The following is a 12,498-nucleotide window of genomic DNA, read 5'->3' as shown; positions in this document are numbered from 1 at the left end:
GGGTGTGTCTCCCAACAGTATTGTGAGATACAGGTGTCATCTGTAACATGCAAACAATGCAAGCGGTATAAGGAAACATAGGCACATGCATGGCATATATGACTAGGATAAAGAGTTTCAATGAAACTATCATTAATGTATTCATTTAGCTGAGGGCTCTACATAATCTAAATTTATGAAAACAAATTTTAATAAGATACACATGTGATTGTTTGCAGGTGCCATCCATTAAAACAGGGACCTATGTCATCCAACACATAAGAAGCCGTATTTTGCCATGACTAATTAGAAAGAGCTTTGTCAGAGTCAGAGTCTGAGTGAGACTCTGTATCTTGTAATACAGTAAAACGTTCAATACCTCCATCATTCAGAGGAAAGTAACTGAACTTGTCTTGGCAGGGACCCACAGTTACAGCCAGCCCCTGCACAGTACAGTTAAAGTTCTTTTATGAGATCACCACTGGCACGCTAACACATATACACACCCTTAACCATGGGAACTGCATGCCTGTGCATACACATTTAACCAGCCACATGAATGTGAACACATAGTTGGCCACATAGTTGGCCATAGTGCCACACTGTGCGCATACATGGCTTTAAGCCCAAAGGCAGAAATGTGTGTGCTTGCAAGAAGCCACATGCCAACCGGATGGGCGCACACAAGTGACAAGGTTTTGTCAGAACACAGTTGAAAGTACCCTACTCTCTTCTGGCCCTTTTAATAGGAAAATTGTTGGCAGAGGACAAAGCCAGGACCAAAATCATGCAATACAAACAAAACTGATGAATTACGCCATATATTCGGAAAAATGTAGCAGAATTTACAGTGGCAGGAGCCGCAAATTAAAGCCATGCCCTGCAGCACATTTAGGATGACGTTCTGTAACAAGACCCTTAATCATTGGCAAGCTGGCACATGTGCACTGCCTTAAAGGACACCTGTAGCTTAAAAAAAAAAAAAAAAAAAAGATGGTCCAGAGACTTCCCCAGTCTTCCTTTGCCCCTCCGTTCCTCTGCTGAGACCCTCTAAACAATCTTCGACTTTAACCACTTGAGGACCGTGGGCTTTACCCCCCCTTAAGGACCGGCCACTTTTTTTCCATTCAGACCACTGCAGCTTTCACGGTTTATTGCTCGCTCATACAACCTACCACCTAAATGAATTTTGGCTCCTTTTCTTGTCACTAATAAAGCTTTCTTTTGGTGCTATTTGATTGCTCCTGCGATTTTTACTTTTTATTATATTCATCAAAAAAGACATGAATTTTGGCAAAAAAATGATTTTTTTAACTTTCTGTGCTGACATTTTTCAAATAAAGTAAAATTTCTGTATACATGCAGCACGAAAAATGTGGACAAACATGTTTTTGATAAAAAAAAAAACCATTCAGTGTATATTTATTGGTTTGGGTAAAAGTTATAGCGTTTACAAACTATGGTGCAAAAAGTGAGTTTTCCCATTTTCAAGCATCTATGACTTTTCTGACCACCTGACATGTTTCATGAGGGGCTAGAATTCCAGGATAGTATAAATACCCCCCAAATGACCCCATTTTGGAAAGAAGACATCCCAAAGTATTCACTGAGAGGCATAGTGAGTTCATAGAAGCTATTAATTTTTGTCACAAGTAAGCGGAAAATGACACTTTGTGACAAAAAAAAAAAAAAGTTTCCATTTCTTCTAACTTGCGAAAAAAAAAAAAAATGAAATCTGCCACGGACTCACCATGCCCCTCTCTGAATACCTTGAAGTGTCTACTTTCCAAAATGGGGTCATTTGTGGGGTGTGTTTACTGTCCTCGCATTTTGGGGGGTGCTCATTTGTAAGCACCCCTGTAAAGCCTAAAGGTGCTCATTGGACTTTGGGCCCCTTAGCGCAGTTAGGCTGCAATAAAGTGCCACACATGTGGTATTGCCGTACTCAGGAGAAGTAGTATAATGTGTTTTGGGGTGTATTTTTACACATACCGATGCTGGGTGGGAGAAATATCTCTGTAAATGACAATTTTTTTAATTTTTTTTACACACAATTGTCCATTTACAGAGATCTTTCTTCTACTCAGCATGGGTATGTGTAAAAATACACCCCAAAACACATTATACTACTTCTCCTGAGTACAGCGATACCACATGTGTGGCACTTTTTTGCACCCTAACTGCGCTAAGGGGCCCAAAGTCCAATGAGTACCTTTAGGATTTCACAGGTCATTTTGAGAAATTTTGTTTCAAGATTACTCCTCATGGTTTAGGGCCCCTAAAATGCCAGGACAGTAAAGGAACCCCACAAATGGCCCCATTTTAGAAAGAAGACACCCCAAGGTATTCCGTTAGTAGTACAGTGAGTTCATAGAAGATTTTATTTTTTGTCACAAGTTAGCGGAAAATGACACTTTGTGAAAAAAAACAATAAAAATCAATTTCCGCTAACTTGTGACAAAAAATAAAATCTTCTATGAACTCGTCATACACCTAACAGAATACATTGGGGTGTCTTTTTTCTAAAATGGGGTCAGTTTGTGGGGTTCATATACCGCCCTGGCATTTTACGGGCCCAAAACCGTGAGTAGTCTGAAAACCAAATGTCTCAAAATGACTGTTCAGGGGTATAAGCATCTGAAAATTTTGATGACAGGTGGTCTATGAGGGGGCGAATTTTGTGGAACCGGTCATAAGCAGGGTGGCCTTTTAGATGACAGGTTGTATTGGGCCTGATCTGATGGATAGGAGTGCTAGGGGGTGACAGGAGGTGATTGATGGGTGTCTCAGGGGGTGGTTAGAGGGGAAAATAGATGCAATCAATGCACTGGGGAGGTGATCAGAAGGGGATCTGAGGGGGATCTGAGGGTTTGGCCGATTGATCAGGAGCCCACACGGGGCAAATTAGGGCCTGATCTGATGGGTAGGTGTGCTAGGGGCTGACAGGAGGTGATTGATGGGTGTCTCAAGGTGTGATTAGAGGGGGGAATAGATGCAAGCAATGCACTGGCGAGGTGATCAGGGCTGGGGCCTGAGGGCATTCTGAGGGTGTGGGTGGGTGATTGAGTGCCCTAGGGGCAGATAGGGGTCTAATCTGATAGGTAGCAGTGACAGGGGGTGATTGATGGGTAATTAGTGGGTGTTTAGGGTAGAGAACAGATATAAACACTGCACTTGGGAGGTGATCTGACGTCGGATCTGCGGGCAAACTATTGGTGTGGGTGGGTGATCAGATTGCCCGCAAGGGGCAGGTTAGGGGCTGATTGATGAGTGGCAGTGACAGGAGGTGATTGATGGGTGGCAGTGACAGGGGGTGATTGATGGGTGATCAGTGGTTTATTACAGGGAAGGACAGATGTAAATAATGCCCTGGCGAATTGATAAGGGGGGGGTCTGAGGGCAATCTGAGCGTGTAGGCGGGTGATTGGGTGCCCGCAAGGGGCAGATTAGGGTCTGATCTGATGGGTAACAGTGACAGGTGGTGATAGGGGGTGATTGATGGGTAATTAGTGGGTGTTTAGAGGAGACAATAGATGTAAACACTGCGCTTGGGTGGTGATCTGATGTCGGATCTGCGGGCGATCTATTGGTGTGGGTGGGTGATCAGATTGCCCGCAAGGGGCAGGTTAGGGGCTGATTAATGGGTGGAAGTGACAGGGAGTGATTGATGGGTGGCAGTGACAGGGGGTGATTGATGGGTGATTGACAGGTGATTGACAGGTGATCAGTGGGTTATTACAGGGAAGCACAGATGTAAATATTGCACTGGCGAATTGATAAGGGGGGGTCTGAGGGCAATCCGAGCGTGTAGGCGGGTGATTTGGTGCCCGCAAGGGGCAGATTAGGGTCTGATCTGATGGGTAACAGTGACAGGTGGTGATAGGGGGTGATTGATGGGTGATTGATGGGTAATTAGTGGGTGTTTAGAGGAGAAAATAGATGTAAACACTGCACTTGGGTGGTGATCTGATGTCGGATCTGCGGGCGATCTATCGGTGTGGGTGGGTGATCAGATTGCCCGCAAGGGGCAGGTTAGAGGCTGATTGATGGGTGGCAGTGACAGGGGGTGATTGATGGGTGATTGACAGGTGATTGACAGGTGATCAGGGGGGATAGATGCATACAGTACACAGGGGGGGGGTCTGTGGGGGGTCTGGGGAGAATCTGAGGGGTGAGGGGGGTGATCAGGAGGGGGCAGGGGGCAGGGGGGGGGTTAAAAAAAATAGCGTTGACAGATAGTGACAGGGAGTGATTGATGGGTGATTAGGGGGGTGATTGGGTGCAAACAGGGGTCTGGGGGGTGGGCGGGGGGGGGTCTGAGGGGTGCTGTGGGCGATCTGGGGCAGGGGGGGGAAATCAGTGTGCTTGGGTGCGACATAGGGTGGCTGCAGCCTGCCCTGGTGGTCCCTCGGACACTGGGACCACAATACACTTTGTAAACATTACAAAGTGTATTATACACTTTGTATGCGGCGATCGTCGGGTTAACAACCCGCCGGCGCTTCCGTATGGCCGGCGGGATGTTGCTGCGGGTGAGCGGAGACAGGCGCCGGCGGAGGATCGCATCACGGATGACGCGATCGCTCCGCCCATGCCCCTACAAGGACCGCCGCCATTTGTCTATACGGCGGTCCTTGCGGGGTCCACTTCCCGGCCGCCAATTGTCAATACGGCGGTCGGGAAGTGGTTAAAGTGTACCTGAAATGGGGCCCCTGCTATAAAATATACGTGCCTGGGGCATCCTCCACCCTCCTCCAGCCTGATCGCTTCCACAGCCTCTTCTTCTCCCTCTCTGTTCGCGCTCAACTGGCCACAGAAAATCTTCCAGTTGCCACATGTGCAGTCCAGCCAGACGCGCTCCGCTGTCTTGCTTGCGTAGCCGGGAGCGTTCTGCGCCTGCGCAGTAGCACTGTACATACACAGTTGGCCCCAGCCCAGAGGATTTTCCAGGGGCCAAATGTGGGCTAACAAAGAGGAAGAAGAGGATGGCGTGGGAGAGATCAGGGCAGAGGGAGCTAGAGGAAGCCACAGGTATGTAAATTTTATTGCTAAACCTCCATCTCAGGTTCCCTTTAATGTCGACGATTGCTCGCAACCACACTCCCCTCCATGTGTGAGCACGGCTGCATCGCACCAACGCAGTAGCATGTATCCTGAGGCGAGGCTCATTTTGGGCCTAATACATTTTGGGCCTAATACATTTAGAGCCTGATACAGGCACACACAGATCCAAGGATATAGCAAGAATACTTATGAAACGTGTTGTCAAAAAGTGCTTTAATAAATTGGTTACTTCTATCCCATAAGTGGTGTGTGGCCTTCTGTTGGAAAGTAAATAATATCTTGCCATCTCATGCTACATATTTTTAAAAACATTTTATTATCCTTGACTACCTCTTATTCAATCGATTTACTTTCCAATAGCAAAATGAGACCTGCATAATAGGTTGATTGACACCTAACCTAACGTAAAATAGCTCAGATATAAAAATCACACGGAGGATCTCCAGGCGCTGTAAACTTGAATGATCCAGATCTGGCCAGAACCAGTGAACTATTTTAGTGACTTACAACAGCACTGCCAAGCCTCTGAGAGGGCACAAATGCCAATCAACCTCATAAGCAGTTATGGATGTGTGGATCACATATTCTGCTTCTCCGTAAGCTGCTGGTAAGGATAAGACCTGTAAAATGACCAACAAGTAGAACTCCTACAAAACTGTATGGCCTGGTTGATAACCGCACCTCAATCTGCTTCATAATTCCTTCCCTGCATCTCTGCCTGGGCTCCCACAAGGAACTAGAGTTGAAATTAATATTAACAAGATATTAAAGAGAAAATAAACGATGGAATAATGGAACTAAACTCTATCTTAAAGGGATCTGAAACTCCGACATAACATTTAATAAAAATGTGTTTTCCTACTTTTTATTACTCATACAGTTAGCATACAGTATTTGCTTTTGTGCATAAGTAATATTGTCTGTTTACAAATTACAAGTTTCCAAAGTGTAGTTTATTGTGCCCTAAAAGCTGTCATAGCATTTTATTCAAACTGATTTTTATTATATATTAACATCTAATGAGCTATTCTGAACTGTGTGAAGCTCTCTGTGCTTCAGGCACACACAGAGAGCTCCTACACTGTGTTTACACACATTGTATCAACATTGGAATGTAAACAAAGATACTGTTATCTACAGTTTGGATGCAGATTTGAAGCTGAATAGCAGGACAAATGGCTTTGTTTAACCATTTCAGTGATGTTCTGCTAAAAAAAAATGCTGGGATAGTAGCTTTCAAGCTGTGAGGAATCTTTTAGAGCAAAGTAGAAATGCTGGCTTTCAGACCACTTTAATAAAAATAGCATGACCATATCCCACACAAATATGTAAAATAACTATAGGCTAGTATATACATCCAACAAAGTGTGCGACTAATTCCACGAAATGACTGACCACACAACTAAGCGATTACACTTTAATTTTCCAGCACCAACCAACTGAACGACCAACTAATTTGCTTACTGCGCTTGCAAGCAGAATGACAGACTGTACAATACGGACAAATTCAAAACAAGCGCATGTCATTCAAATGACTTGTACACATGTGGTCAACTACTGATATCAGCCCAACAGTCTGGTGAGTTGATCTGCTAGTTGGATCAGGCATACTCCCCATTATCAGTTAGTTGTCTAGTCATTTGCCACATGTACACATGCTGGATTGTCATCCAAAAGACCAAGTTCAGACAGGAATCGGGCAGATTCGTTGGACGCATGCGCAAAAGACCCCGACTGATGCAACTGAATCAGTTACCGGGGCTGATCACAGCTGAATGGCAGACCACAGGAGGACGGGGAGGGACTCAGACATACTTATGGGGCTGGAGGAATCCCTGGGTAAGTATCTTTCTTGTTTTCCGTCTGCTAATCTTTCACTCATCAGTAGTATCTGAATCGCACACCTGAAACATGCGGCAAATGCAGTCAAACTTAAAGGGAACCTAAAGCGAGGCTTCTATATTTATTTCCTTTTAAGCAATACCAGTTGCCTGGCTATCCTGCTGATCTCTTTGGTTGCAATAGTGTCTGAACCACACTCCTGAAACAAGCATGCAGCTAATCCAGTCAGAATTCAGTCAGAGCACCTGATCTGAATGCTTGTTCAGGGTCTATGGATAAAAGTATAAAAGGCAGAGGACCAGCAGGGCAGCCAGGCAATATTCATTGTTTAAAAGGAAATAAATATGGCAACCTCCATATACCTCTCACTTTAGATTCCCTTAAGTCATACAACTGATCTGTATGCTCCTTACAGGGTCTAATGACTAAAAGTATCAGAGGCAGAGGATCAGCAGGACAGCCAGGCAATTTGCATTGTTGGAAAATAATTACCGTATTTTCCGCCGTATAAGACGCACTTTTTCTCCCCCAAAAATGGGGAGAAAAAGTCCCTGCGTCTTATACGGCAAAGGCAGGGAATCCCCGACCTCCGAACGCCCGCCGATATGAACCGCCGCCATGTCGGGGATTCCCTGCCTGTGTGTGCCCACTCCCCATGTCTCTGATGACTGTGCACAAGTGAATCATGTTCAGGCAGCCGGATCACATACCGCATGGCCGCCGCCGCCGGGAACTGCCTCCTGTGTAATGCTGCTGGCGGCTCTTGTCCCGTGTGCCCGCTCGTTCTATTGCGTCTCCGCTCCACCATTTGCCAATGTAAATATCGGACAGCTGGCTTCCCTATCGCTGCGAGGATTGCAGACCTTGTCCCCCTGTGCGCGGCTGGCTCTATTGAAAGGCTCGTACTGATGACGCAATCAGTACGAGCCTTTCAATAGAGCCAGCCGCGCACAGGGGGACAAGGTCTGCAATCCTCGCGGCGATAGTGAAGCCAGCTGCCCGATATTTACATTGGCAAATGGGGGAGTGACATGCAGTAGAACGAGCGGGCACACGGGACAAGAGCCGCCAGCAGCATTACACAGGAGGCAGTTCCCGGCGGCGGCGGCGGCCATGTGGTATGTGATCCGGCTGCCTGAGCATTACTGATTCACTTGTGCACGGGCATCAGAGACACGGGGAGAGAGCGACCACCCACTTGGCACCAGGGAATGGCCACACATATGGGACACAGGAGGACACACAAAGGGACACAGGTACACACATATGGGACACAGAAAGGGACACAGGTACACACATGGGACACATAAAGGGACACAGGTACACACATATGGGACACATAAAGGGACACAGGTACACACATATGGGACACAGGAGGTTGTATAGACACAGGTGAAAACATCATGGACACAAGAGGGCATGTAAAGAGACACAGGAGAACACATAAAGGTAAACAGGAGAACACATAATGGACACAAGAGGGCACATAATGGACATAGGAGGGCACATAAGGGACACAGGAGGGGACATGGGGAAACAGGCGGACACCATTTGGGGGAGAACATGTATAAGATGCTCCTGGAATATGGACGCACCAGGTTTAGTATATATATCTTTTTTTCCCTGGTTTGTGACCTCTAAACCTGGGTGCGTCTTATATTCCGGAGCGTCTTATACGGCGCGAAATACGGTAAATATGGCAGCCTTTTTATGCCTCTCACTTCAGTTGTCCTTTAAAGGGGAACTGAAGAGAGAGGTATATGGAGGCTTTCATGCTTATTTCCTTTTAATCAATACCAGTTGCCTGGCAGCCCTGCTGGTCTATTTCTCTGCAGTAGTATCTGATTGAAACCAGAAACAAGCATGCAGCTAGTCTTGTCAGATCAGACTTATAAGTCTGAACCACTGAAACACCTGATCTGCTGCATGCTTGTTCAGGGGCTATGGCTAATAGTATTAGAGGCAGAGGATCAGCAGGGCTGCCAGGCAACTGGTATTGTCTAAAAGGAAATAAACATGACAGCCTCCATATACCTCTCTCTTCAGTTCCCCTTTAAAGGAAAAATACCATCTCTGAGTAGCCAGGAAGAGCCCATGAGAGCTTCAAATTTGTTTTTGTTTTAATGTATCCGTGTTACATTTTAGTTATTTTAGATATTTGTGTGGGATAATGTCATGCTGTTTTGATTAAAATATAGTGTCCATTATACCATAGTTTATTTTATATTTACTATTACTATTTACTACTGTGTTATTTTGGGTGAGTCGATTTACAATAATCTTACCTCCGTCAGTCAGAGCCAGTCTGACGTAAGTGAAGTGTGCTGTTTGCTGTTTAGCTGCTGGAGACATACGTAGAGGGCGCACTTCTCCTGCATACACTGGCCTGACTGACAGAAGTGCGGGGACCCGGTATTAAAGCTGCGGGAAGACTGAGGACGGCGGTGTGGGAGCGATTGGAGCATATGGGGCTGGAGGAAGCCCCAGGTATGTATAAAACATTTTGTTTAATTCAGCTCTGAGTCCCTTTAAGCTTACGCCTTGTACATGTGTTAAACTGTTTTTGGTTCTTGGCCAAGGAAGCCAAGTAGAGTAGTGCTGCAACCCTCCTCTATGCACTGAAAGTCTGTCCACCCAGGCGAATTGACTCACCCGAGCACGGGCGAGGGCATTGTTTACTTTCTCATTCTCAGCGCCGCCTTCAAGACATCAAAGAGGGACTGCTGTATGGGGCCCGAGTGAATCTGGGGCCTGGCCAACAGTGCCACATATGGGCTGTCCATTAATTTGATGAGAAGTGCTAGGAGGCTTATCCAAGAGTTACCTTAGTTAGTGATTAAAGTAAACCTGAGACAAATGGGAGAATTTTGTAGTCCATCAGTTCCCACAAAATTCTTCCAGTTCAATTTCTTGTGCTCCTGCGAAGTGTGCACAATCCAGAAGTGTTGCAGGGCACTGTACATGCACTGTTCTGGGCCACGTGCCTCCTCCATCACACCCTCATAGCTGGAGCGATCTGAGCAAGTGCAGTTACAGTCTTAACAAACTGAGCACACACAAAATGCTACTAGCCATGGGAGCGCGTGAAAAGTGGAGACACGGATGTTAGTGTGTTCAGGCCTTCAAAGATTGTGGGGGCAGAAAGGAGTGATGGGGGTCCAGTAGATTTGCCCAGTATGAGGCCCTAAAATTTCTGATGGCAGCCCTGCCCATCTTGCCCATTGGCCCTCCTACCTCCACATAGTTATAGAACTCTTCTGTACAGGCCCTGAACTGTCACCCGAGGGATCACAATCCTTGTATGTGTGTACAAGACTTTATTCTCCTGGCCCTCAAAAGATCATGTCAAAACAACAACCTCATGCTTGTTCTCACCTCCATCTTGTTGTAAATCCACGAAAGGATTTCAGTGACACGAGTATACACTCCAGGTTTATTACGTTGTCCACAGCCAGTGCCCCAACTTGTCACTCCAGCCAAATACCAGCGATCTTTTTCAAAACACACCAATGGTCCTCCACTGTCCCCCTGTAACAACATTACAGCACTTTGTCCATAGTTTGTGGGAAATTCTTATGAAATCACTTTAATGCTGATTTGTGTCACTCAAAATTCTACATTTGAGAATTTTAAAAGTTATATATGAGTGGTTTTCTCAGTATGCTTTATATACCGTACCTGACAAGTAGGCGCTTTATTGTTGATATTTTTTTTTTTTAAAATATAACCAATGCATACATTTCACAGCTGTGTCATACAAACACATATGAGTGGACGCAATCTCCCCTATATGCAGTAGACATATAATAACAGTGAGCTGAGTAGGTCACTTGGACAGGCTATCAATTCTCCAGAGATCTGATGTAATTTACACATTGTCGCTCTTGAAAACATCAAAAAAGAGGGTCTCGAGTAACTGTTATTTGCACCAACAGTAATTTTTTGAATGAATAGTTTGTGGAAGGGACCCTAGCATAAGCATACAGATACACCTTCCAAAGTTTTGCATATTGTAACAAGGATGATGTTCAGAACGCAAGTATAGAAATAGGGGGAGGGACAAAAATAACTTGCTAGGTAAGAAAGTTTAAAATTAGAGCGAGGGTTTGAGTAAAGGTAGGGTCATCAACATCAGCAATTTAGAAAGTAAGATTATCAGCAAAGGTTTTTGGATTATACACAAATCCAAAGCAACCTTTTATAACTACAACATTCAAATCTTCAGCACTATGCTCTGGCTGGAAAAAATGATAACCAGTTGTCATACAGTGGTTAAATCCCCTGTGTTCTTTGGACAAAAGGATGCAGGAGCCCTTACTGAAAAAAAGGCGCCGCCATAGATGCTTATTGTAAAAGCCACGATTTGCGGCAAAAGACAGAAATTTAGGCGCATGGCGGCGTCTATCGGGCTCTTACTAGCATCGAAATGTACCTTCTTTGTCGCAAATAGCGGCTTTTACAATTGCCGAGATATGCTGCTAGGGAGGTAAATTTCGGCACCTGATTAGCGGCAGTCATATTAAAGGAGCTAAATAATAATATTAAAGGAGCTTGCGAAAATGCAAATTGCGGCAGCTATGCATGCCACACTCTGCATTTCCGCAAGCTCGTTTACTATATCTGCCGCTAATCAGGTGCCTCACAAGTTTGCTTCGGGCAGCAAAACGTCTACAACCAGCCGTGGCTGCTCCCTTTTTTCCAGGCGCCTTTTTTTGATGTATGCGCCCAACTTTATACTGTTTCTGTGCAGGGTTATTCATTTTGCAATGTCGTTAAAAAAAGAACAATGCTCACATACACAATTCCCTCTGACACCTATTGAAATAAATTCACATATCTCAACATTTACTCCATATTGATATTTGCTCTAAATATAGTATTCCATTACCTAAATTCACTTTAGCTTTCTTGGAAACACAAATGTATGCAATTTCTCTGCTTTTCCATTTTTTTACAATCTACATACATTGCTTTTTCTATACACCAACACACGCCCAGTGAATCAACCTTATGTGTAAATACACTAGCTCACTCCATGCACACATAGCTATTATTTTGCATTCAACACCCATTTGTTTAAACATACTCCTATATGACTTTTGAACACTACCACGACTGTTTTAGGATTTCTTCTTCCTCTATTCTATTTATACCTCAGTATTCTAATGTCTTGCAGAACCACCAAGTGTGTGTAAATCGCAACGCTGCAGTGAGAATGATCCTGTAGGCATACATTAGCAGCAGCGCTTTGCTGATCACTGGCGATTAGAAAAGCACTGAAATGAACCAACCCTTACTCTATAAGGCTGGGCCGCACTTGTCAACATCACACGCTTTTTTCCCACAAAAAAAAATGCTAAATCATATTACAACAGAAACCAATGTTAGTTAACGGAATGGTTCACACTTAAAAACATGCAAGAAAAAAAAACGTATTTTTTGGTGCATGATATCATACATTGTTAGAATTTTCCCATTGACCATTATTAGTTTTTGGTGAATAACATGCAGGATTAAACGCAGTCAAGTGTGCATAGTGTGAAAAAAAAATTACATGTGGCATCACAGTGACGTAGTGTGGATAGCACTCTCGCCTTGCAGCGCTATGTCCCT

The 12,498-nt window shown here is 44.8% G+C and overlaps 1 protein-coding gene across 1 annotated transcript in view; it reads right to left on the bottom strand.

The window, feature by feature from the left end:
- TMPRSS13 (transmembrane serine protease 13) overlaps positions 1–12,498 on the bottom strand; it is a 122,543-nt gene that overhangs the window by 5,720 nt on the left and 104,325 nt on the right. Inside the window, exon 12 of the mRNA XM_068240883.1 lies at positions 10,261–10,413. Within this exon, the coding sequence (XP_068096984.1) occupies positions 10,261–10,413 (153 nt within the window). The remainder of the gene's footprint in view (positions 1–10,260; positions 10,414–12,498) is intronic.

This window comes from Hyperolius riggenbachi, chromosome 6 (assembly GCF_040937935.1).
Source record: "Hyperolius riggenbachi isolate aHypRig1 chromosome 6, aHypRig1.pri, whole genome shotgun sequence".
Lineage (NCBI taxonomy): Eukaryota > Metazoa > Chordata > Amphibia > Anura > Hyperoliidae > Hyperolius > Hyperolius riggenbachi.
This window is presented reverse-complemented; position numbering and strand designations above follow the sequence as displayed.